Source organism: Paramormyrops kingsleyae, chromosome 5 (assembly GCF_048594095.1).
Source record: "Paramormyrops kingsleyae isolate MSU_618 chromosome 5, PKINGS_0.4, whole genome shotgun sequence".
In the NCBI taxonomy this organism is placed as follows: Eukaryota; Metazoa; Chordata; class Actinopteri; order Osteoglossiformes; family Mormyridae; genus Paramormyrops; species Paramormyrops kingsleyae.
The window spans coordinates 40068236-40095960 of record NC_132801.1 but is presented as its reverse complement, the minus strand read 5'-3'; the positions used below and the strand labels follow the sequence as shown (position 1 = coordinate 40095960).

General features: G+C 42.0%; 1 protein-coding gene and 1 long non-coding RNA gene across 3 annotated transcripts; one reads left to right on the top strand and one right to left on the bottom strand.

The window, feature by feature from the left end:
• Positions 1–511: 511 nt before the first annotated feature.
• LOC111838945 (G protein-activated inward rectifier potassium channel 1-like) lies at positions 512–27725 on the bottom strand. Of its 2 annotated transcripts, XM_023802430.2 has the most exons (3): positions 26568–27725; positions 6665–6881; positions 512–1698 (listed from the first exon to the last, which is right to left on the bottom strand). In XM_023802430.2, the coding sequence occupies exons 1-3, from the start codon at positions 27231–27233 to the stop codon at positions 1076–1078; spliced, it is 1506 nt and encodes a 501-aa protein (XP_023658198.1). In that variant the 5' UTR covers positions 27234–27725; the 3' UTR covers positions 512–1075. The 2 variants fall into 2 exon arrangements, with proteins under 2 accessions (XP_023658198.1, XP_023658199.1); XM_023802431.2 differs by lacking the exons at positions 512–1698; positions 6665–6881 and adding an exon at positions 20906–20978.
• On the top strand, positions 15843–18787 carry LOC111838946 (uncharacterized). Its single transcript, XR_002836996.1, has 3 exons — positions 15843–15934; positions 16197–16273; positions 17573–18787. It is a non-coding gene; the product is annotated as an uncharacterized lncRNA (long non-coding RNA).

Here is a 27725-nt window from a genome sequence, read left to right as displayed (position 1 = left end):
TGCGTGTTGTGGCTTCACAAATGCTTTGCTGCATACCTCGGTTGTAACAAGTGGTTATTTCAGTCAAAGTTGCTCTTCTATCAGCTTGAATCAGTCGGCCCATTTTCCTCTGACCTCTAGCATCAACAAGGCATTTTCGCCCACAGGACTGCCGCATACTGGATGTTTTTCCCTTTGCACACCATTCTTTGTAAACCCTAGAAATGGTTGTGCGTGAAAATCCCAGTAACTGAGCAGATTGTGAAATACTCAGACCGGCCCGTCTGGCACCAACAACCATGCCACGCTCAAAATTGCTTAAATCACCTTTCTTTCCCATTCTGACATTCAGTTTGGAGTTCAGGAGATTGTATTGACCAGGACCACACCCCTAAATGCATTGAAGCAACTGCCATGTGATTGGTTGATTAGATAATTGCATTAATGAGAAATTGAACAGGTGTTCCTAATGATCCTTTAGGTGAGTGTATACCCCCAATGAAAAATCCCCTCAAGTAAACTGGAAATCCTGTTAGACAAGTTCAAAATGGCACTTTATTTATGATTCTTTAGTTTTAACATAAATTTTGACACCAATGTCCGCTCCCTCTATACTATACAGCAACATTAAAATTTATGGAATACAATAGAAATGTTCGAAACACCAGCTCTACTGACATAGATGTTGTGTTACTGTAGGGTTACACAGAGTACAGTATATCCAGGAGGAGAATATTATTTTCAAAAGAGACCTTGTGAAAGAAGAAAACGAAGTCTCTGTATCTAAACTGGGATCTAAACTGGATGGAAACGACTTACAAGTATTTTAGTTATTTTAGAAAAGTTTATTTGTCTATTAAATATTTCCTCAAAAGTTTGTTTATTCAATCATTTATCTAAAATCCTGAATAGCACTATATGGATGTTGGGGAGCCAAAGGCATTCCTCATGGCCCCCTATGCTGTGCTAACAATATGTGCGCTTGGACTGCTTTATATGGCGAATACAAACAGCGGAGCCAAAATCACAGTAGTTCCCACTGAGCTAAACTCATCATGCTTCCATTTGTCTTTTTATATGTATGTATTGTGAGAAGTCAGCGATCTGCGTTCATTTTGCGCAGCTTGGCTGGCAAGTTGTCCTCAGTGCGACCTCCTGCTAAGGTGACAGGAGTGGGCAGGAGGACAGCGGGAAGCCCAGGCTGCTGCAGGTCCCCTGTGGACTGAGTCGTAGATCTAGAGTGTATACTGAAGGCCTTGAGCTGCTGCTGTTGCTCTGCCTCTCCCTGGCCTGGCACAGAGCAGATACGTTGTAGCTGAAGGGGCAGGTCGCCGGTGCTGCAGGCCTTCTCTGATTGGTGGGAGCTCGTCCCATGTGCCTGGCGCTGTGGGTCCTCTTTTCCGGAGCTCAACCGGTGTAGCTTCTTGGATCGGCCAGCCCTGACCCGCTCCTCGATGGTATTGATGCAGTCCAGCGAGAAGACACGTTCCCTCTGAACGCGACCGTCACTGAGAGTTGGTGTTGGTGCAGGCGAATGCAGCGATGCCTTCTCTTCAGTCTCCTTGACACTGTACGATGGAGTGGGCACCTCGAAGGTGCTGTGGAACTGGGAGTAGTCCACACGAAAGAAGCCTTCCTCTAGGGACATCACGGGAAGGAAGCGGTGGCCCCACAGAACCTCGTCCTCAGTGTATGATGTCCTAGCCTGGCACGTCATACCTGACACAGTAAGACAGCACCAAAAAAGACATTGAGTGTTTTGTGTAATTTCACCACAGCTCCACATGCACCAATATTCTAAGAGGACAAAAACCTAGTTAAGAGGTGCCACCCACATCTAGGGCTGGAACACATGGCAAATATTTTTTCCCATCAGTCGATACTGATAGTTATTATGGTAACAATATAAGTCAAGTCTTTATTTCTTTACTTAAAGGCTCCATTTTTGCTTAAAATTCAGTTAGAATTGCCCTTAGAATCAGAACATGAAGGAGGCAAGAGCATAACGCTAGAAAAGGGCGTAACACTAGAAAAAGGCAAAACACTAGAAAACACCAACAGTGAGGGTTGTTCCTGGGTTTTTTCTCTGACTGTCTCACTGCTTGTTACAGGGAACGGATTTGACATTCCTGGAGAGTTGTCACCCACCCTGTACTGAAAAACAAAATGCGGTGTTCCATTTTTAACCAACACCGGACACGATTTGTCCCATATTTCTTCAGATTGAAAGTGGAAACACTTATTGTTGGTGTTTATGATTGTATTTTGTAAGTTCCAATGGATGGCAAAACTTCAAAAGGAGAAATAAGTTCACAGTATTTCCAGATTTAGTTGGCACATGTTTTCAGCAGAGTTTACAGTATACAGCACCAGTCTGTTGTATATCAGATTTTAAACTGCAAAAAGTACCTCCACACCACCCTTGTCTTTTTACCTTGTTTTTTACCTGACCTTGAAAAGTATCCAAGTAAAGAATATGCAACAATTTTGATTAGCATCTAATATAGTCATCATCCAAGGTTTTGTTTTGTATATGCATGATTCCCTATTTTCACTGGACTACAATTCTCACGGTACTCTTTATTCAGATCTTATATATAGATTTTTTTATGTTTTAAAAGTAGACAAGAAGGAAAGCTACAGAAATGATAACAGCATTCTCACAGCATAAGCTGTGCATGTCCTTAAGACCTCAAGAAGAACCTTCAAGCCTCACTTCCCAGTCAATCCACTGGTCTTTCACTAGCATTTTCACCCTTAGACTTGTGTTAACAGCCACTGGTGATTATTTGGCCCTTTTTTAGCAAGATACCTTTCCATTACTGTTAATGGTGACATCTCCCAGTTGTTTGATCTATACCACTGGCTTAGTCTCCATGTATTTGTCATCTGTGTTGACAGTTGTCACGTCCCGCTCCGTACGATCCCGATGTGTGCCATTACCTCGTGTTCTTCCCTGATGGATCTCACCTGTTGCTCGTTTTCCTCAGCTTGTTTAGTGTATTTAGTCATTGTCATAGTCAGTGATCCCTAGGTTAGTCATTGTATTGTTACGTGTCGTCCCTTCCTGTCTGCCCTGGTCATCATTAAAGTCCCGTTTCCCCGAACCTCCGACTCTGTGATCCTGTTTACCTGCCCGCTCACCGGCGTAGCGTGACAGAATGACTAACCTCCCGAACACGCTCAGCGCTGCCTGGGATAAGCTTCCCCTCGATGAAGAGATCGTTTGGTGGACGAACATGCTGGAGCTTCAAGGGGATCCAATAGCCCGCCCACTGGTGAAGAAATGTTGGGTGCTCCTGAGACAGAGGCACAAGATCGGTGAGGAGCAGCTGCGTGACAAGGTGGGAGAACACCTTAAGCAGCTGAGGGAGAGAGCGGCAGTCTGGCTGGGCCCCTTGGGGTACACCTCCTGGGAGCCGCCCCCCGACTCACCGCCTGCCTCGATCCCAGTCGCTAGCAAGCCGGAAAGGACTCCAGCCTCAACCCCACCGTGAAGGACGTCACTTCAGCGGCGCACACCTGAGCGTGACGCGGCTTCGGCCGCTCAACCCCCCTACTCCGAAGAACTGCCAGGGCAACGCACCCAGGACAAGGACCTGCCCGGGGTCCTAGAGAGCCCCGCTCATCCGAAAAAGAGGAGACGAAGGGGAAAGGGAAAGACGACCGCCCCGACGCTCTCTTTGGGAGCATGCTCCCTTCTCCGCCCTTGGGAAGACGCTGCGGATGCCGTCCTTACAGGGATGAACCCCGGCGTATCCATGCCGGACCTGCTGGCTCCGGAACTGGCTGCTTCGGACTTGTCAGCAACACTGGCTGCTGCGGCCGCCTATCTACCTGCGGCTGCGCTGCCTGCTGCTGCTGCCGCCGCCCTGCCTGCGGCTGCGCTGCCTGCTGCAGCTGCCGCCGCCAAGCCAGCGGCATCTCCTGTCCTGCCTGACCCGCCTACCCAGCCTGCGGTTCCTGCTACAGCTGCAGCCTCTCTGCCCGCGGCTGCGCTGCTGGCTGCTGTTGCCGCCGATCTGCCCGCGGCTGCACTGCCTGCTGCTGCTGCCGCCGATCAGCCCGCAGCTGCACCGCCTGCTGCTGCTTCTGCCGCCGATCAGCCCGCAGCTGCTCCGCCTGCTGCTGCTGCCGCCGGTCTACCCGCGGCTGCACCGCCTGTTGCTGCTTCCGCCGTTCTGCCCGCAGCTGCGCTGCCTGCTGTTGCTGTTGCCGCTCTGCCCGCGGCAGCGCCTGCTGTTGCTGTTGCCGCTTTGCCTGTGACAGCACCTGCTGTTGCTGCTGTTGCCGCTCTGCCCGCGGCTCCTGAACTGCCGGTCTCGCCTGTCCTGCTAGCACCTGAACTGCCGGTCTCGCCTGTCATGCCGGCACCTGAACTGCCGGTCTCGCCTGTCCTGCCGGCACCTGAACTACCTGTCTCGCCTGTCATGCCGGCACCTGAACTACCTGTCTCGCCTGTCATGCCGGCACCTGAACTGCCGGTCTTGCCGGTCCTGCCGGCTCCTGAGCTGCCTGAGGTGGCCGCTGCGACGCCCCCTGCTGGCTGCGTGATGGCGGTGCCCGCTGCGGCGCCCCCTGCTGGCCGCGTGATGGTGACGCCCGCTGCGGCACTCCCTGCTGATCACGTGCTGGCGGCGCCCGCTGAGGCGCCCCCTGCTGACCGTACGCCCACTGCGGCACTTCCTGCTGGTCGCGTGCTGGCAGCGCCCGCTGAGGCGCCCCCTGCTGACCGTACGCCCGAGGTGCCTGCAGTGGTCCCTGCTCTGCCTGCAGCACCCCCTGCTGGCCACGTACCTGACTTGCCCGTCTCACCCATCTTGCCTCTGGCTGCATCGCCTGAGGCCACGCCCGGGGCTGCATTGCCAGCTGCTGCCGCTGCTCTGCCCGCGGCATCCCGTGTTGGCAGCTCCCCGGTCCAGCCCTGCTTTCCGGTCCAGTCCAGCTCCCCGGTCCAGCCGGTCCAGGCCGGCTCACCTGCGGCTCCCCCTGCTGCAACGGCCTCGCCCGTGGCCCCTCCCGAAACTCAAACTCCTGTCTCCAAGGGGGACTTTGAGTGGGATCCATCTTCCTACAGGGACCCACGCCCCTTAAGACCCCGCCTGTCAGTGTCCCGAAAGGGACGGGGCCATAAACGTGGGGCCTGGTTCCCGCCCGCCCTACCCCCTGGCTCGCCCTCGCTGGCATTGGCGGGGGCTCCGGGGCCGCTTGCGGGTCCTCTGGCTCGGGGTCGGCGGTCGCCTCCGGGTCCCCCCCTGGTTCCGCGGTGCCGGTCCTCGGTCGCGCCTCCGGCTCCTTGTCGGTCACCTCCGGACCCCCCTGCGTCGGCGGTTCGTCGGACGGCGCCGTCACCTGCCGCGGCTTCCCCCTCCTGCCTGCCTTCCTTGGCGTTCCCTCCTGCTCCCTCCGTGTCCCCATCATCTCTCCCTCGTCCCGTTCCCGTGGCCCCCGTATTGTCCCCTGTGGCTCCTGCCTTCCTCTCGCTCGCGGCCCCTCCGGCCGTCACCCGTCTGGGCTCCTTTGGGCTCCCCTTGCTCCTCCTCCGTTCCCGCCTGTCCCACCTGTCTTTTCTCCTCGCCCTGTTGTTCCTCAGCTCTTTGTTCCCCCTGTGTCTCCTGTTTTGGTCTGCCTGTCCGCCTTCCCTGTCTTGTGTCGTGTCTTGTCTTTCTTCTCGTCCCTGTTCTTGTTCTGCGTCTCCGTTCTGTTCCCTGTTTTTGGTTGACGTTCTGCTTTGTTTTCCAGGTCCTGTTTTCCCGTTTCGTCTCGTCCGTCGCCTCTCCTCTGGCGCGCCCGGTGTGCGTGCCTTTGGGGGGGGGTTCTGTCACGTCCCGCTCCGTACGATCCCGATGTGTGCCACGCCCCCCTCATTACCTCGTGTTCTTCCCTGATGGATCTCACCTGTTGCTCGTTTTCCTCACCTTGTTTAGTGTATTTAGTCCTTGTCATAGTCAGTGATCCCTAGGTTAGTCATTGTATTGTTACGTGTCGTCCCTTCCTGTCTGCCCTGGTCATCATTAAAGTCCCGTTTCCCCGAACCTCCGACTCTGTGATCCTGTTTACCCGCCCGCTCACCGGCGTAGCGTGACACAGTTGTTGTCAGTTGCTGATTTAAGAAGTTTCCTACTGGTGGTACTCTTTTTATAATGAGGCTGATGTATGAAAGGTATGGCACATGCTTTCTGTGCATACTCTTTATGCATGAGAACATGAGGACTACAGTCATATGAAAGCTGATTAGCTAGAAAGTGTGTATGTGTGTGTAATTGTGTGCGAAATCGTAATGTCCAAGTCCAAATGTATTATGTTGTAATACATTTTTGCACATTTTTTTCTACATAATCCCAAGTCATTTTGTATAACAATCATCCTGAAATTCATATTAAGGCCTATAATTGAATTTGAAACAATATTCCTATTAAATAAACTGTTAATAATCAATAATCAACTACTTATTGATGAAGCAACATAATTCTAAATTATAATAGTTATTAGGATAAACGTTATTTGTCCTAGGGGGCAACTGATAACAAATCATAACATTATTATATTAACATACAATTTTAGAATTGTTATTTCTTCTACTTGCAATGGGGAAGAGCAGAAAAGGTGAATACAGACTGAGGAGGGAGTGAAACATGAGGAAGAGGATAAGGGGATCTCTCTCTCCCCTGACATACACACTCACCAGTGGTCTCCACAATGCCTTCGAGGATGACGACGATCTCAAATTGTTCACTCATGAGGGAGCGCTGCGAGAGGTCAAAGAAGGGGCTTTTGGGGTTGATCTCATGGCAGATTGTGAGTGGAGACACCAGGAAGAGTTGATCTGCGCCGGTCCCAAAACCCACATCCAGCTCACACTGGTCCAAGGGGAGGAACTCACCTTCTGGAGTTTGTCTAGACTGAGAAACATATAACAGATCAATGCTTTACCAGTGATGGTTTCATTCCCTTGGTGGCTACAAATGAAAAATCTTTCAAAATATGCAAGTTATAGCATTGAGTTAACACAAACAAGACCAGGTTACATAAACAGGACCAGATATATTTGTTCTGCACTGTAAAATGCAATTAGTTGACTTTACTTAAAAAAAGCATGCAAACCGATTGCCTTGAAAAGTTTTAGCAAATGTACTTATTCAGCTTAAGTAATGTGGACTAGGATTTGCTTGTTATAATGACCAATATTTCCCAAGTTTACTATACCTCCACTTGAGTTCAAGTAACTCAAATAAGTCCCTACAGTTCACATAATTAGCTTTAGTATGGGCAACTTTACTATTCCATTACTATTCCAAGTCACATTATTTTGAAGTAAAGCAAACTGCAAATGGTTTTCAAACCATATATTTCTTCAAGTTGGACTAACTAAAGTAGTATTAACTATTACTCAATATTTGATGTTCATTTTACTCAAACTGGAAATCAGATGTATTTGATAAAACCATGTGAACTGATTGATTTAAAAAGACCAAGTAAATTTTTCTGGTGTGATTTCAGTACTACACAAAACAGATTTCATATTCCTACAATAAACATCATGTTTTATCCTAAACCAAGAATCAAAACAGTGAGGCAGTTGCAAATAACTTTTGCAATTTATTTTTCCCTTACTGTTTTACATCCAACCACACAGCATCCAATTTAATAGAAAAAATACAATTTTAAATAAAGATGAGCTATATAATTTCCACTTTTCCTGATATTATTTAATTTCAGTTGTTGTCTCCAGTATATTCTAGTATGCATCAAATTAAAAAAATCTGTCGTTTGATCACGTCTGTCACATTGCCATCTCATGAAAATAACCGATGTCTTGCCCTGTAACTATCAAGTAGTCCTTCATGGCATCAAAAATAAGATATCAAAATGCAGTCATATAGACATTGCACAAAGAAAATCATATTAAAACAGTTTGAAACCATTTAAACAAATCAATCAATGAAACATTCGGAATTACAGAATTCTTGTACATCCCTGGTACACCATAATGAAAATGAAATCAGGGTTTTGGTTATATTTGTAAATCAGATGGCCATAACAACATGAAAATCTAACTCAAAAGGAGATTTTTTAGTGTTTGCAGTTTGTCCCAAGCCAAGCATTACTTTTTGAATGAAGCTGAAAGTATTTTTCATGGACTTGGGATACTCTAAGTGCAAGGAATCTGACAGGCCAAACAGGAGATAAAGTGCTTGTGGAAGGTTGTAGAGATCACCCATTACAATCGTTCCCTCAACAACGATTGCAGTCAAGACTGCATGAAGGTGGAGCTGATATGGAGAGCACTGAGGTGTATCTTCAATGACTAAAGTCAGCACCCCTACAGACATCTGTGTGAAGGCCTCTTCATTCTCTGAATCCTGCATAGGAGAAAATTGAGAAAACCACCAATATAATGTTTCATCTAAACAAGGACATGCTGGAAACCGTAAACAAGTGATCCAGCCATGTTAGTTTTACCTTTTTCCCAATATTGATGCTTTCCTTTGTACTTGTATAGATTTACGGCAAACTGCAAACCTACTCTTAAGCAGGGCTTTAATTACACCATAACTTACAAAGCAGGTCTTGTAAAAGTCATCAGGTTCATCACCAAGTAGAACAGGGAGGCCATTGAGAACAAGGGACCACATTGCTGTCACATCTGGCTTCTAAAGAATAAGAACAATTTAAGTTCAAGAATTAGCAATATTTACATTATAGTCCTGGAAAGAAAGCATGACGACAGTTGTTAGTTTGACAGTCCAGGACTGTTTAGGTAAACATTACCCTTGAATAAAAGGTAAATCAAAACTAAAATTGACTAACCCCAACATCAACTTGCTTCAGTAACTCAGTCAATGTCTGCCCAACATTTCCTCTCTTAGACTTGAAGATTGTGATAAAGCATGGTGTGTATCAGTTCAAGGCATCAAAAAAGTCACTCTGCAGGTTTGCGGTGGCTATCCTGTTAAACTCTACATATAAGACATAAAACACCATAATTAAATGTAAAACTGACAGACAAAATAACAATGAACAGGGATATAAAAGTCCCATACTTACTTGTTTTTCTGTAAAAAGAGCTGGCCACCGCTCTATCACTCCATCATCTCTGGATTTCTTATAATACCTAATACAATGTAAACGCTATGTAAATAGTTAGTATACTGTATTGTTTAGAGAATAACTACAAGAAAAATAAGTCTGTACATGTTTGGTAGAAAAATACATATAGTAATACAGGATATTTCAAATACAAGGACATATAGAAAATGTAATTATAAATGGAGAAAATACAAATTATCTATCAGTCTCTCTGGCGAATAGTGCTCGGTGCACGATAAATTTCAGTCTGGCTTTTTGGAACTTTCTGGAATCTATTTTTTCCTCAAGTATATTTAGAGCAGCTTACCCTATAGCCGTCTCCCGATGCAGCCATTACGTGATGCACAAGCGAGCTAATGGACATGTTGAAGGTAGAGATGGGCGATCCACGTTTTTTCAGTTCCGATCCGATTTCGATACACAACTGCCGATACCGATACAGATTCCGATACAAGAGCTCTTTTTACTTTGTTATACTTTACATATTATTTTTTTAAGCTAGTAAATACAGATGGAAAAAATGTATGACAAAAAATATTTAATTAGGCTACTACAAACATACATAACGTACTGTTCCACCTCATTTGTTTTAAGCGTTTTTGAGGCATTTGCAGTTCAATATGAATATCTTCAAAGCAAATATACACAAGTGGCGAATGCTTAAAATTTTAACAGTTTTTCTCCCATTGGCATCAGCGCAGTTACACTTTTGTTGCGATGGCAGCCCCTCTTGTATCTCAAGCAACGAGTTCGCAAAACAGTCCAATTAAGTTAGCGACTCCCAAATCATCCATTGCTTTGTTTTGTCTCGCAGTTGCGTGCGCTTTGTTAAATGGGATTTTCCATTAAACGCTATTCCCACCTCAAAACCTTATTTTACATAGATTGCAAAACGCTGTGCTTCCGATTTCTGTTAAAAGCCTAAAATACTCCCAGATCGTCACGTCTTATCTTATGATCCTCGTACTGCGAAGGGTATGCGCATGACCTCACAGCAGGCGGAAGTCACTGTACTCACACCCACTGACTGAGTAGCAAAAAAGACTTAGGGGCAGTGATAGCGTTCGATTTGAATTCCGCAAAAACACACATGTAAAATGGGAAAGAGCTGTCGTGCGATTGATTGCCAAAAACTAAATAAGTAAGTATAGGATGTGGATCGGTCACGCATGGCCGATTCCCGATCCGTCAAATAGGTCTGGATCGGCGCCAATACCGATCCGAATATCGGTATCGGTGCATCTCTAGTTGAAGGCGGGAAGTGGATTGTGGCATTAACAGGTAGTTAATACAGTAACTTGTTTGAATAAAACACTGGTATGAAAATGGTAGCTAAATCCACTAACTACCAACATAACTATTATTCTAATACAAATACATTGAATGGGTTAAATGCGACTGTTATATATCTACTCAGCTCCGCACTGACAGATATCCTCAGACTTTAATCCGGCTTAAAAACCACGCACACTGGGTGTGTCCGAAATCGCGCACTTGCGCACTTTTAGTGCGCGATTTTAGGGCGTAGTGCGTTCACACTGACAACTAAGCCAAAATTAAGTGCACTGAAAGTACCCGGATGGTGCACTGAAAACGGACAGAAAACGCAGTGCAGAACGATGGACACTACTCGCACTAAACGGACGCCATTTTGACTACGTAGCGGAAGGGGAGGGACTTTCGGCAAGTTTAAATAATGGCGGACAACACAGACACGCAAGCTCAAGCGGAGGCAACATGCGTCATATAAATGTAACATTAATAAAATTATTTTACTGATGTATACTTCGGTGTGTAGCCTGTCACTCTCTGATGACAGTTATAGATAATTTTGAGTTTGCGATTATATCGGCTTGGAAGAGTTCGCACACATAAATGTTAGCAGTTTTTTATCCGGTTAGGCGGTCGTAGATAAGTTATATACACGCAAATAAAACCACAAGGAAATTCATTGTAAACAAAACACGGCAAATATTTTGTGGCACTGGAGAATCGTGATCAAATGCTAGTCCGTCACTTCCGGTAAGTGCAAAACGTTAGTGTTCCATTTATGACAGCACTTATGGTGCGTTCGTTTTTCTCTCGGAACTCGGAAATTCCGAGTTGAGTGACATCACGTCCGACAATCTCCCGTTCGAGCTACCCACATCTCGGAACAAACATGGCTGCCTCCATGAACACGTTGCTGTGTATTGTTGCTTTATATTTTAGCAGATTTGGAGTTTTACAAATGAAGAAAATGGAGAAATTTAGATTTTTCCGAGAGACAAACAAGAAACACGAACTAGTCAAACCACATTAAAAGCTTTATAAAATATTTTAGTACATTCATAGCGATATTCTTTTTTCGAACAGTAAATAAACTACAAACAAACCAAGTCGCCATGTTGAAATTACGTCACAAGGGCAACTCGGGCAACAAAATCTTATCCGAATTCAACGTCATAAAAGGGGCGTGTTTCCGACGGGAAGTGATGTTTTTCGTGACGTATCGTGACGTTTTCATCCGAGTTCCGACTTGGAGAGAAATAATCGAACGCACCATTACCCATGGTAGTGTGCACTACAGGAGGAAGTGCGCGATTTCGGACACACCCACTCTCTCTCGAACTTCTGCTCAGAATGCTTCACTTTTCTTTATTTCCTTTTTCTTCCTCCCATAATACCTTTCGAACATACTGACGTGAGTCATGTTAACCCTGGACATGACATCCCCCTTTTTCTTAGCATCAAACTCCCAGTTACAACAACAACAAAATGGAATGGGACCATATCAAGATCCATTACACTAATCAGAGTCATAGCTTAACTTATTTCAACAACATCCTTTGCAGGTTTCTCTAAACAACCAGCTTTGTAACACAACATTACCACATCAATCACCGTAGATTACTTACTAAAGCATAAAGAGACATTTCTGTCTTCTGCTGACTGTCACCTATGAATCAGATGTTTTCCATTTCAAAATACATGAACTGTAAGGTTTTTTTCCATTTACAAGAAGTTGAATTCAATGGTTACCAAACATAAACTGTGTGAACTTCTCTTTACAAAATCATGAGCAACGTTAAAGTGTTGACCTTGTGAAGCTCATGCACCATATTCATATCACTCACAAACATAATCAGACAGTCTACTGGGTGTTCGCTTGACCCTTTGCGGCCTAATTGACCTTTCTGCCTGCCTGTGTGTGTCAGTGTCATTTTCTGACTGCAGAGTCTGCGCTACATTCATGTGTTTTCCTCCTGATTCGTTGGTTTCTATGTTCTCAGCTCCCTCTGTTTCTCCACTATGACCATGTTTCCTGTTTTGCTGATGATTTTGTGTGGTGTCGCGTTGAATGTCATTGAGATCTTGTCAGTCTTGTCTTGTCGCAAGAGTACAGTGTCACTGTCACTGACTTCTGACTGTCGTGCCCCTCTGCGCATGTCTGCATACATTTTACTCTTTGCTTTTTGCTCTGTGTCATGATCACATAGTTCTTGATCAGCATGCATCTCAATAAGTTCTGGCAACATTCCTCTGACCTTTCGATTAAAGAGCAATTCGGCGGGGCTTTTACCTGTTGTCGCATGGGCAATGCCTCTGTACACAGTCACATATTTTCGCAATTCTTTTTTCCAGTCTAATCCCTCTGAGTGAGCAATTCTAATTCTCTTCATCAGTGATGCATTTTGACACTCAACTTCCCCATTGGCCTGAGCATATTTTGGTGTGGTTTTCACATGCGTGATCCCATTTTCATCACAGAAGTGTCTGAATTGTTCTCATCTGAACTGAGGTCCATTGTCTGATTTGCACGTGACAGTAAGTGCAGTAACGAACAATAAATAAACCACTAACTTATGTGTACTATTAGAGCATTTATGTCATTTATTTAAACTTTTTAGCAGGTAAAATATTCGAGAGAAATAGCAGATAACGCATCGGAACTTCCTGGGATAAAAACGTCATGCGTATATCTTCAGCCAATATGTCGGACAAAAAATCTAACCATGATGCATTGCATCAGGACCAGAAGGCATTGCTTTAAGCCAGCGCTGTAAGTGGCTGCATGAAACCGAACGCAGTCTATATTTCCAAGAGTGTCCAGCTGCAGACGCCTGTAGAGTGGAGCTCCACCGGAAATACGTCACCTCCACAGGAAATACGTGATTTTAAGGGGCATAAAGTGGAGCTCCACAGGAAACACGTGACCAAACTGTGTGTTACCGCGGAATTTCAGTTGTAAAATTCTCAAAAAGTATGTTTTTGTTCATTTATACGCTAGAGAAATATATATATATATATATATATATATATATATATATATATATACATATATATATATATACATATATATATATATATACATATATACTGTATATATATATATATACACATACACATATATATATATATATATATATATATATATATATATCTGGTCTGATCTAGTTTGTGGAATATATATATTGGTCATAAGATAAGCAGTTATAAACATGCCATACATACGCAATTGCTATTATGTTACTTTCCATACACATTACTAATATATACAGTAATATTGGTCTTGCCTTAACTGTTATAAACATATACTATATACGATTGCTGGAACAGCGCAAATGCGTACGTATTTTATGTGCATTTGCGCTGATATGACAAGAAATTATTGTGCATTTTAACCTGTATATGCTAATTCGTACTTCATTTGCGGTATATAGGTTGAAATGCACGGTATTTTCTTGTCATATCAGCGCAAATGCACATAAAATACGTACGCATTTACACTGTCACAGCAATCGATTGCCGCACGTATCGCTTTTAAAGGTGAATGCGTACTTGCGTACCAGTTATATGCAGCCCTGTATGTGTTGTATAAATGATGATCAACATGTAACAATTATATTCAATCAACAGCTAAATTTATTTAGACAGCAACAACAAACAGAATGAAATTTTAAAAAAAATCAATCAACACACTCATGTGCCAGTAATTTAATTTTTCTCATAACAAACAGCATTAACCCGGAGGCCCTGCTGGTCAACACAGGCATGTAAAAATAATTCCATGTCACGTGTTTCCTGTGGAGCTCCACTTTACGCCCCTTAAAATCACGTATTTCCTGTGGAGGTGACGTATTTCCGGTGGATCCACCGAAAGGGTTCGTTTACTCATTTTACCTTACTGTGAATGCAAAAGAAAACGGCAGCAAATTCCGTGTTCTAGGAATTAGTAGGGGTAACATTAGTATACTGTAACTGTGCTAGTGTGACAAATACCCGTTAGGTGATACTGTACTCAAACATTTGGTTTTTTAAAGGTAATGTATTAAGCTAACTTTCAAATGAAAGTTCTTGAACGTAACCTCGTGAATGTCCGAGGTCTTACTGTATTTTGATCGAGGGCATTCATACAAGGTTATTATCGATTTGCTTGCTGCGTACTATAACATTAACATTTCCTTAAGCACCCTGAAAACACGCCTTAGAGAATTAGGACTGAAAAGACGGATACCTGTTACTCAGAAGCTGACATGAGAAGGGCTATCTTATCGGAGCTGCGTGGACCTGGGCAGATGGTTGGACACACAGAACTATGTGGCTTACCTTTCAGCTATTACAGTTTTTTTTTTCGATTGCTTAGGCACAATTTTGAAAACAAAGCCCCTTTTGAGAAGGGGTAACAGCACAAAGTGTATTGTACTGTTACGTTTTCCATGGCAGTGTCACGCACGTACAGGCAGTGTCTCGTGACTACGCCGGCACTGTCACAGGACAGCGCAGAAGTGTACTGTCACCCCTGATTTACCCCTGATTTACACTGGATGCGTATCCGCTGCGGTGCGTTTCCGACACGGCAGCCGCAGGCAATAGCCGCCAATAAAGTCAATGCATCAGTTTACACCAGATCCGCTGCGTTGCGTCTCCGCTACGTCTCTGTTCCGTCACGCGTCCGGCAGTCCGTCGAGATGCGCATCAAGTCTATTTTTGACGGATACGGATCAAGAACGCAACACAGAGCGCATGCGCCAATTCTCCGTCACATCATGGACGAGGAAAAATTAATTTTGGTGGTGGAGAAACACGGAATTGTGTACGACCCCAGACATCCTTTTTACAAGGATAATAGTAGAAAGGAGAAGGCGTGGAGTGAAACTTCAGAAGTTTTGGGATTTGACGATAAGTTGAATCTTCCAATTAACTATGTATATACTTGATTTTTAATGAAAGTAACCTGTACTGTGAAGTACTTGTAAACTCCTAATAAAGTGTTCAGTAACCTATATGGGAGTGACACATTATTTTATCCATAGAAACATAGATACATGTTATGTTAAATGTTATTCTCCCGTGGTCATGTGATCTCGCAAACCAGCGGCGCGCCGGATCAGATACAAACGCATCCAGTGTGAATTGGCGGACGGCCTCGGACGGAATGGGAACGCAGCGCATTCGCACCGCAGCGGATACGCATCCAGTGTAAATCAGGGGTGACGTCTAGCATGCACGTATGGGCAGTGTCTCGTAGTGCAGTCTGACTTGGCGGATTGTCCCATGGCAGCACGTTGAGTGCCACTGAAGGTATATTCGTCCAAAACAAACCAATATTCAATCATTAGCAATTTAAGTGTTAATGGGAGTTCTGTTCTTAATCGTCACTTTGTCTTGTTGTATTTATTAGCCTATATTAATGGAAACATAACATGTGGGAAGATGTGAACGTGACTTCTACTGTTACTTAATGACAAAAAAAAGAAATTATGGCAATGAAATGCTATTGTTTTTCATCCAAAGACACTCCCCCTAGTGATACATGTCGGATACTTCAGATTGTCACGCTGTGGGGGAAATACGATGTCTGGAAGCGCCCTTTCACAACGCTGTAAGCATTACACTGCTGAGAATACAATATCTACCATTCATTAATAAAAAAAAGATTGAAAACTTTATGTCTAACGAATGCTATTATAGGTATTCCAAAGACACTCCCCCTAGTGGTACATGCCGGTTACTTCAAATTGTCACGTTGTTTTAAGAAATGGGACGTCCAGTTGGCAAATGTAATGCAGTATAACATAAACAATATGGCTATATGCATATGGATTTCAATTCAATTCAACTTTATATGGTGTCTTTCACAACAGAGTCGTCCCAAGGCGCTTGACATGGATGTGTTGTAATACATTACAACATCATTAGACAGAGTAATACATAATGGCAAGTAAGTCACTGTGTGTGTGTGTCTATGTGTGTGTCTGTACATCTGTCCCTACACTGACAGCCACAATAAAACTTGCTGTACTAGCTTGACACAATAGCTTTCACACATGCTAGTGATGCTTGTTAGAAGCTAAAAAAACACTAATTATTCTGAAGTAACTGGCATGTACCACTAGGGGGAGCATCTTTGGATGAAAAACAATAGCATTTCGTTGCCATAACTTCTTTGTTATGTCATTAAGTAACAGTAGAAATCATGTTCACATCTTCCCACGTGTTATGTTTCCATTAATATAGCCGAATAAATATGACAAGACAAAGTGACGATTAAGAACAAAACTCCCATTAACACTTAAATTGCTAATGATTGAATATTGGTTTGTTTTGGACGAATATACTGTACCTAAAGTGGCACTCAACGTGCTACCACGAGACAATTCGCCAAGTAAGACTGCACTACGAGACACTGCCGGCGTAGTAACGAGACACTGCCCATACGTGCATGCCAGTCTTAACAGTACACTTCTGCGCTCTCCTGTGACAGTGCAGCGCTGTCCTGTGACAGTGCTGCCGTAGTCACGAGACACTGCCTGTATGTGCGTGACACTGCCATGGAAAACGTAACAGTACAGTACACTTTGTGCTGTAACAGCTGCTGCCCCTTTTTTCAAAACACTTTGCACAGTTAACCCAACCGCACACTAATTATACACTAATTTATAAAAAGGATATTTTGTCCTCATAACAAAAATCACATTGCTCATATAATCCAACTCTTTTTTAACCTGTTACACACTGATGTGCAAAATTTAAAACACTTTCAGCCGTTTTACTTTCCTCATGATTACTGTAAGTGAGGTATACAGAGAAAGAACAAAATAAATTCACCATGTTGTTGTGTCCGTAAAGTAACACACAGATTGCATACTATTAAAAGAATAAGATAGATGGAGACCAAGTTGTGTTGTTAGAACTGAACTTTTTCAATCATACAACAATCGCACACTTCCCAGAAACTTCATCTGTAGGGAGGGGCCTTGCCATTTTTATAACTCCCTCGTGACGTTTTGAATCCTGGGAGTTGTAGTGAACATACGCATACACAACACATGTCACTCCAAGGGTACTGTCCAATCACGAACAAGAAGTTTGGTCCTATTCTTTCTGTTTTCTGAAATGTCATTGTGTTTCTTGAAATGTCGTTGTGTTTCTTGAAATTTCGTTGTGTTTTCTGTAATGTCGTTGTGTTTTTTGAAATGTCATTGTGTTTTCTGAAATATTGTTGTGTTTTGACCTTCAGGACCACCGTGCTACTGGCTTGCATTCACATTCTCCGAGTACTACTTACTTTAAGGGACAATGCGCCAAGATGGCAGTGCGATGCGATTCTGCAATGCTTTTGAATCCCTCCTATACACAGGGTTGCCATCTCTCACACATCTGGTGTGACAGTCACGCTTTCAAACTCTCACGCTCACACAAGCAATATTACGGTAAATCTATATTATTCCATTATAAACCTAAAATTAGCTATCTCAAAAGCATTGGGGTAGTTTGCAAACCCTACAGACCATTTACAAGGTAATAAAATTGTTACATACAAGTAAATGCGTGTGCAGACTTGTATCAAATTGAAAATCTCACGCCAGCCACCTGACCTAAGTTGGAAATCCTGTATACAAGATTAGTTGAATGAACTTTACTTGAAAATAATGAGTAAACTGTGCTTTTCTCCATTGAAGCAACAGCAACTCGATAAAATCTAGTAAGAATTGCAAAAACTTAAACTTAAGTAAAGTCAACAAATGTATTTAGTATGTATTTGAGATAACTATTAGTATTTACAGTGTGTTATCTACTGCATATTAACACCTACTGTGTTTGAGAGTATCCATATGGCACAATGGTGAAGTGTTTCCAGAGAAAGTGAGCAGTGAATCATGTTGGTTGCATGATGGTGCAGTAGTTCGTGCTGTTCCCCCATGTCCTCGTGGGGTTTCCTCTGGATTCCCCCCACAGTCTAAAAACAAACTAAGGTGAATTTGAGTAAAGAAAATTCCCTGTAGGTGTGAATGGTGTGTGTGCCCTGCAATGGGTTGGTGCCCCACCCAGAGTTTTTCCCCACTTTGTGCCGCTAGCTTCCGGGATAGGCTCTGGTCACTGGATGGATGAAAAGACAATTCCCTCTCTTATAAAGACATATTTAGAATAGGCTACGTCAGGAGCACAGCACATGAAAAGCAACATATTGCCACGTGGATATATATTACACATCTGAGTCTGGGAGCTTTCTGAAATCTTTCTACAGGTTTTCCCTCCCACCAGTGTCTCATCTTACTGTGCACTACAAATCTGTCTCATTTGGATAATCATTTACATTCCACACTGATGCTACGGCTGGGAAGATATCAGTACAGACTCCTTCCTGTGAAATATCTCACCTCACACTCTGTGAGTGCCAGGGTGGAGTTACGTGTGAGTCAGTGCACCATCTGTGGACTGGATATACAGGGTATGTGCAGAGCGATCAGTTCCTCGCATCTCCAGTGGGATTTGCAATGGCAGATCAGGGAACATTTGCATGACCCTGAAGGGGTACATATTTGATTTGTTCAAAGGGAAAGATAAGTTGTTCTTGATGATCTTCAGCTTTCTTGTGAAGTTCCCATACCCATATCCTAATATTTTGAATGCTATATTACATGCTAAGATCTTTATTGATTCCCCATGCAACCATGTCATTAGTAAAGAATTATTAAAGTATTTTCTTATCATGTTTCTTGTATAGTGTTCCTGAAGAAACATAAAGATGCTCCAATTCTGGGTTGTAAAGTTGGAAAACTTGGTAACACCTTACTTGAGGGGGCACAAGTAACTTAGTAACTCACTACTTAAGTATAAATTATGAACAAATATAGTAACTGCAAGAAATACATGAACTGTTATGATTGATTAATGATGATGAACATGGGATCAGTACCTAGTTTAGCTTCTGGTTAATTAATTCATTAAGTAAGAGTGTACTAGTACATTATTTGTGTCCCCTCAAGTAAAGCGTTACCAAAAACTTTGCAGGATTTGTTCCAGCTGGAAGCAGAACCATCTGATTTAAATGGTACAGCTATGTGCAGCTCAGCAGATAAGTTTCAGGGTTTAAACTCCGTAGGTACAGGATAAGGTTGCAAAATTCTGGGAATTTTCAATTGGACACTTTCCATGGGAATTACCAGGAATACATAGGAATTAATAGGAATAAACTGGAAATTTGCTAAATTGCAGGTTAGCCTATAACAGGGAACTTAAAAGTAATTGAAAAAAGCATTTTGCAATATGATCTTGGTTAAAACAACCAGATGAACCAGTTGAATTTCTACCCTGCACTGTGCATTCCTCCATCACATGCACAGACCATTTCTAGAATCATGCACACTATAGCAGGACTATTGAAGCCACACTACTGCATTTGAGCTCAGGACTACATGCAGTCAAGTTTTGATGGTATTACTAGGGTAAATATATTTGATCTATATTAATAAAGTTTAACTAGCAAATATTAAGCAGCGTGTGGCTCAGTGGCCTGTGCCTGTAATCAGAAGGTTGCCGGTTCAAACTCAGCCTTAGCACGTCTGCGGGTCCTTGAGCAAGGACCTTAACCCCCAGCTCCCTGGGCACTACTACGGGTGGCTGCCCTTCGTGGACAACTTACTCTACAAAGAGGAAGCTGAGGGAGGCGTAAAAACAATTTCTCCATGGGGACAATAAACTATCAATTATAAATGTGTTTATACAGTAGCTAACTAGCCAGTAAATCAGATCTGCTAAATGTAAGCTAGCTAATACCATTTCATTGACAATTCAGCCTTTGGCACCCAATCGCTGTACAATGCATTGATTGAATTTAAAAACAATAACTCATAAACCCTTTGACACACAGAAATCATACCCATGCCATCAGAATCGCAAGACGCTGAACTTTAAGGCAGTAATCTTGATAACATTGTAACCAAGTGCTTGTGAGTAACTGTGTACACAAAATAAACATCTGCATCAAAACGTACGGCTTCTACAACATTTTCTACATTGTATTATTCATAGAATTTGCTTTCTTTGCTGTATCTGACAGCTAGTGTGAGTTCCAACAGCCCGACTCAACTCATTAATTATAGACAACACACCTGTTATAGCCTATAAATAACAGCAAAACGCAGCATTCTATTCATTAGGAAGTCATTTACTTCATATTTTTGCAGTATTAATTCACAAAAGTTTGCATGTGCCTGTCTGATGTCGAGTTGAATATTTCCAAAATTCCCCAGCTTAACTTCCCATGTAAAGTTTCCAGAATTTCTCCACCCTTTTGCAAACCTAGTACAGGTTATCAATATATATATTATGGCAATTCATCTGAAAAATGCCTTAAGGAACTCATGCAACATTTCATTGTTAGATTGAATGACAGAGTGAAGTATGTGGTCTCTATCTGACTGCACAGTGTAATAGAGAGCATTCAGACACAGGCTGCAAGCACACAATAGTATCACCTTTAGCAGATTGCTAAGCAGATTGGGACTCCTCTTTCCTCAAAGCTGATGAACTGGAAAGCATTGTCTCCTGACACTTGGCTAATACTGACCCGTTGTTGTATGAGCAGGGCAGATGGGAGTCCTGCAGAGGAGACTGCTGGGCATCTATATAGACAAAGAGCACTGGAAACGAAACACCGAAAGCCAAAGTAAACTGGAGACGCCGCATCATGCGACCACAGCACAGCAGCATGGCATCAGTATTAACACGTGGGAATAATATATGGGAATCTTAAATATTCCTCTAAGGGGAGTTATGCTGCACTCTAAAGAGGAAATTTAGTTTATACTCAGTAAGCTACAGTAAGAGCTTCACACTTTTAATGGAAGAATTCAATTGGATTCATTCACCCCCCCCCCCATAGACCTTTGTATTTGAATGATGAAGTCATATCCTGTTCAGTATCAAATTCTCTCCTGCGCCGTTGTATTAATGTGTTATTTCATGTACTGCGTGTATGTACATTGCTTTAATAAGTAATGTGCATTATGATGATGAATATGACTTAATACATTTAACATGCAGGTACTTCAGATTCAGTCAATGCTACTAAAGCCTGCAAGGACACAGGCGATGCCTGTCTGTTTCCTGATGTTCGGGCAGTGTGACTTTTGTGTTTTCCTTGACAGAGAAATGAAAATCCTGCTGACTGAAGTTAGCTGAATGGTGCAAAGTCGAGGGAAGCATATCCTTTACACTCCCAACATTACTTTAAATTCATGCAAAGATTGTGCCAAGAATCTATCCTGTAAAGTAAATCCTGACCATTAGCATGTCATATATCCCAACCAGAGCATGTGAGCGGAGTGGAGCGGTGAGAATTTCCGCTTCTCGCTCACGAGGCTGTTGGCTCCGCCCGCTCCTCCGCTCTAATTCTCACTAAGTCGCTCCGCTCAACACCGCTCCTCGCTCCACTAAAATTTCCTCCCGCTCCAGTCAAATCGCTCCACGCTCGCTCAAATTTAAAAGAGGGACAAATAATCTGAATGCCTAACAAATATCACCTTAAACCGATGCCTTATATCATAAAGTAATGTGAGCAACGGCACTCAGAACAGAAAATATTTATTTTTAAACAACATATAGGCAACGATGGACAGGTTTGGCAATGGCATTCCACACAAAATAGGCTTAAAAATAAAGGAATCAGTGGGCTTAATAGCCTAAAGAATATACAGGCTAAGCGCATCCACGTTTTAAATTCCTCAGTTATTTTCTGTTGATGCTGCTGCTGCGTCTCTCTATAAAATAAAATTTCACTGACAGCGTTACGTGAATTTAAAAAATCCTATTAGACCTAATTTGAATGACAAACTAATTTATTTGATTGCCAAATTATAGGCTTTTATACTTTTATTTACTTTATAGACTTAATATGCTACAACCATATAAAACTTGCTCAAGTTTTGCTCTGGCCTCCGCGTGTTCGCGTAGCACACTCATGTTTCCGAGAAAGGTCTTTTTAGATTCCAAAGCGGATCTAAATCTTGATAATTGTATAGATGAATTCTGGGAAGATTTGCGCACGCCTCAGAGTCGTAGTGTGAGCTGTATCGGAGCGAAATTGGAGCAAGACAGAGCGACCGCTCCAGCCTTAATTAAAAAACCGCTCCGTGCTCTGACCAAATTTCGCCCGCTCCGCTCCTCGCTCACGCTTCGCTCCACTCCGCTCACATGCTCTGATCCCAACACACCCACTAGACTTTATGATATCAAAGTATGGAAGACTGAATCAGAATGGCTTCTCCAGTATACCTAGCACAAAAAGCCAGGAAAAGAGAACTGAAAGATTTTATGTTTTAGTTTCAAAACAGCAATATACCATCAGTCTCATCTAATTTACAGGGGTACTGGGTGCAGCCTGCATCTGTCTCTGCTGAGAAAGCAAAGAGGAAGGCAAGTGGTTCCTGCAGGCAGGTATGTCTCAGGTCCCATCAAGTACTGCTTCACCAGATGTAAAGCCAAAGCAGCACATCTCAGCTGCCAATGAGCATGTTTTGGACTCATTTCGCTACGACACAACAGCCACACTCTCATTATGCAATGAGTGACATAGCACCGCCTAATTTGCCCCAGAATAGATTGTTGCTCCATAGAAAATGTGCAGCAGATAGCATCATGCTGTGAGAGCTGGGATCTGTGCGTGGCTAATTATCACTTAAAACCCATCCAAAATTCCGAAGGCACAGCAACTAATTTGTTAATGAAAATATTGTCCCAAGTTTTTCTAGTACATACAGCCAAGCTAAACCTTGCAGTGATCAAATTTCATATTAAGTCAGGGCTAAGCAGGAAGTGGATATTAACTGGACCAATATTCACAAACTAATAAAAGTTTTTTTTTTTTTTGGTGTATATGAACTTGTATATATCTCATTTGGGAACAATAACTATTTCATATCACATTTTAATTGTGCTTTTCTTTTGTGACTCATAGTAATTGAGAATAATATCATTTCAAACTGTTGTGAAATCAAGTATATAATTAAACATATTGATTACAGTTGTCATAAAAATTGGGTTTAATTCAAAATATGTAAAGTATTAAAATATATGGTCATTATATAAGTCTTCAGTATCAGATTCATCTCTTTGTTCCCACAATAATTTATTAGACTGAAACTGCTCCAGGACGTACTCTTCACAGAACATAAGGTAGGAATTTTAGTCCAACAGATTCCCCACAAATGTTAGATTACATATCACCAACAAGCAATCACCATCATGAAAAGAATTGTTCAATTAGCTATTCGCATTTTAAATGAGTACATTAGATTGATTTAGTAAGAGGGATATTGAGCATAACAACAACCTGTGTCAAGGGGAATTTCACTTCAGTTTTTTTTCCCCTGTAAGGACAATATGTTATTTTGCACAATATGTTATTTGGCTAAACAAACAGTCTGATTATACCGAGAATAGCTTCCGTTATATACATAATATATGACTCCACCACAATGACATAAGATATCATTTCAAATTCGTAATTAGTTGATGTTTTGTGCTGCTGTAACATATTGAGTCATCCATACTGTACCTTCAAAACAACAGAGGTAGACATTTCATTAGCCACAATGATTATCAGTGCAAGATGGGAAGCAGGTGTTTGACATTTAATGATTCACTTTTAACATGCCACTTAGGGCCAGCAAAGCTGTTGGTTGTGAATCACTGTGGTCAAGAGTCTCTTATATTGTTCCAGTTCTGGCAGCACAACTGCTAAACCAACAGCGTCCAGACCATCTGTAAATCAGATTCAACCTGGATCCAAAGTGTCTGTCGTATTATAAAAAAACAACAAACAGCAGTGTTTATGTACTATTCTGTCTCCTGTACAGTGAGGAAATTTCAAATTGCTTTATAAACAAATGAGGCATTAGTATTGATTCATTGCCAAGTAAATCGAAATACACCAGTGACAGCAAAAACAGCAAAAGTTTTTAAACATTGTACAAAAATTCCTCTTTTTCTAGCTGTCAGTTTTTCTTTGATTTAATACAAACAAAAACACATATTTTTATTAACGTAATAAGAGAATACATTATAAATATACCCTCATAAAGAAGACCTCTTCCAATATTGCATTGCTAACTTCTGTAAAATTATTATTTTGTCAACGGTGTCAAATGACAGAGAAAATAAAATGATGTTTGACAAAATGAATTTTGTCTAACACACCTAGCAGCACTTTCATTTATATTAACATTTACATCATCCACACCTTCTACCCTTTGCTCTAGGCTATCAGTTGATAGTTGGGTCACATTTTGTTAAACATGAGGGGTCAGATGCTTTGGGTATAAAACACATAATCGAGGGATCATTTAATTAAATATTTAGTTTTATAGTTTTATTTTCCTCCTTGTACTCTGACTCAACACATTGTCATCAAACAGCCAGAGCATAAAACTTAATAGTTCTTCAAATATACTCTAGGATTGCGTTACATTATAATTTAGATTTCCCTAAGAAGGTTATCTTTGAATTGAATTTAAATTCTGAATTTCTAAGATTAATATCCTTTTGTAACTAGTTCGGAAATTACTAGAGTGCAAAGTGGGACATGCAATATAAGGATGTGGAAGAAGTAACAGTGCCACCATTAGGTAACATACAATACTGCAATGGAGAGTAGTGTATTTTTGTGGAATATATCTTATACATGGCAGGCAAACCTTGATGATAAAAATGTGCACAGCAAGTGGTGGAGTAGATGCCAAACTTTAAATTGATTTCAAAAAGGTATTCCTTTGCAACTGCAGAATGAATAACAATAACAATTTACTTTGGCAAGTTTCATTCTAAATGTATTCTGCTATTACAGGCTGGGTGTATTCACAGGCTGTGCGCTCACTGTGTCACTTGGAGAACCATGATACACAGTGCTGATCAGCACACATATTTTCTGAGGGCAAATCACATGGATATGCACTCAGAAACAAATAAAACACTGGCCCACACCAAGTTCAAGTTTCACTATGCAGTAGTGATGCTCCATCAGTTTTAAATAAACAGTATTATACTAGAATTCATAGTAATGGCATTAAAGGGCGCTATGAATAGTGAAAGATGCTCAAGAAGCAATTGATGTTTTCTTTGAGATATAAGGGCCAGACATAAGGCTAGAACCAGTCATATGATTTGTTCTGATCACTTACAAGGTGATCTCCACTCTTAAAACATAGCTGTAAACATTATTTTTACCTATGAATTGTTTTGGCAGCATTTTCCATGTTGACTTTTTACTTTACAATAGCATGCCATTATTATTTTACAATGAAACTGTTTTCAACCAAAGTGATTAACCACTGTGTAAAGTATATTTTTGTAAGATGAGTTTACCATATGTCTCTATTAAGGCTCACATTATCCAGAAGATCTGTTTTTCAGGTGATTAAGAGAAGCTGTCATTGCTACACAACCTTATTCTGATTTGAAGCTTAGCTCCATGTTCACACTGGTATATGGCCACTTTACGTGTAATTGCTCATGGTGTTTATATTTTTATATTCTGTTAAAGTTAATGGATGTGTATTCTGCATGGAGGTCCAGACAATAATTGATATAGATTTTTTTGTTAATTAGCATCAAATTCATCTCACAAGTTTTAAGATTATGCATCTTGGCTGATTAACAGGCATTATAAAGTTAAATCACTTTTATGAAACCCTAGATTCAAGAGAAACAAGAGTATAGTGGGAGCTTTATTTAACTTTATATTATATGTGAACATTACAATCATTATCAAAGTGAACGGAAATGGGTCTATATGTTTGTCCAGAGTAGACCATTCTTCATGACATAAGCTTCATAGCTCAGACTCTACAGACCATGATGACAATAACTAGATAAAGTTACTTAATCAAGATATAATAATAATAATAATAATAATAATAATAATAATAATAATAATAATAAATTGATATACGGAAATGTATTCAACTCCAAACTGACAGCAAGTTGCTTCTTAGATTTTTGTCCTTTAAGTTTTGAGTGTACTGAGTATTTTGCAAAAAAAAAATTATTTATTGGTTATGAATTACAATTGTATGAACTTGCATGCATGCCTGTAAAACGGTTACTTGCATTAATGTATGATATACATCCCCACGTCACAGTCTAACAACATTAGTGGTCTTGCATGAAAAATAGCCTACGTGGTTATCAAGACATGTTCTTTGCTGTAACGGATCGACACATAATTTTCTTACCTTTATGAGTTTGCACCTAATTTGTGCGGACACCATATGGCTGTTTCTCAAGTTGCCAACTCTGAACATGAGACAGAGTTTCCCGTCGCGTTGCGAGATGACGGCGTCCTGGCTGAACATGAGAGTCTCGGCGCGCTTCTTCGGCTGGGACATCTTGATGAACATGCAGCCTATGAGGAAAGCGTCCACAATAGACCCTAACAACGACTGGAACAGGAAGAGAATGATGCCTTCTGGGCATTTCTCTGTTATGTAGCGGGAGCCATAACCGATGGTGGCCTCCGTCTCAATGAAGAATAGAAATGCTGAAGGGAAGTTGTAGACATTGGCGACACACGGAGTATACGTTTGATCGTGGCCGTGATTAAGGTCCCCCCTAATGTAGGCGATGACCCACCACATAGAAGCCATGACCAGCCAGGCGATAGTGTAAGTTAGTATGAATATGAGCAAATTCCAACGCCACTTCAGATCCACCAGCGTAGTGAAAAGGTCTGATATGTATCTGCTGGTCTCCCCTCCCAGGTTGCCGTGTTGAACATTGCAGCGGCCGTTCTTCTCTACGAAGCGCTGGCGCTTTTTTTTGGCCGGCGCTGAGTACATCGCTCCAGTGTTGGTGTTCACAACCTGATAGTCCTCTCCAAATTTCCTCCGTAGCGCGGACATAGTTACTAAAGTATAATGGTGGGACAAGGAAACGTCCCAGTTATGTAACAGTCAGTGATTGTAGTGGGTAAATGTTAGAAAACTTAAGTTTCATTTGTTTTTTAAATCCATGGGCAGCTTTTCGTTCAGATCGCAAAAACTAGGTAACAGTGGATGCAATCGAGCACTTTAATCACCTCGATGGGCAGGTGAGTGCTGATTGAATAAGAAAAAGTTATTTAAAAAATTCAGCCGCAAAATTCCTTATTTTCTATCAACTTGGAAAGGAGCTGTTTTGTAGTCGTTGACAACATAATTTGGAGAACGAATTTCAGTAGTAATTAAAAACGAACAGCATTTAATATACCGGGTGGTGAAGTTGCGGGCCACCCGTCCCCTGTCCGGGTACTAAGCAGGACCCATATAACGGGATGCTCGTCCTCCGTCTGTAGATGCGGTACTTGCTCTGCTGCACGAGAATCCAATGGATATGTGCGCTCCTCAGCAAGATGC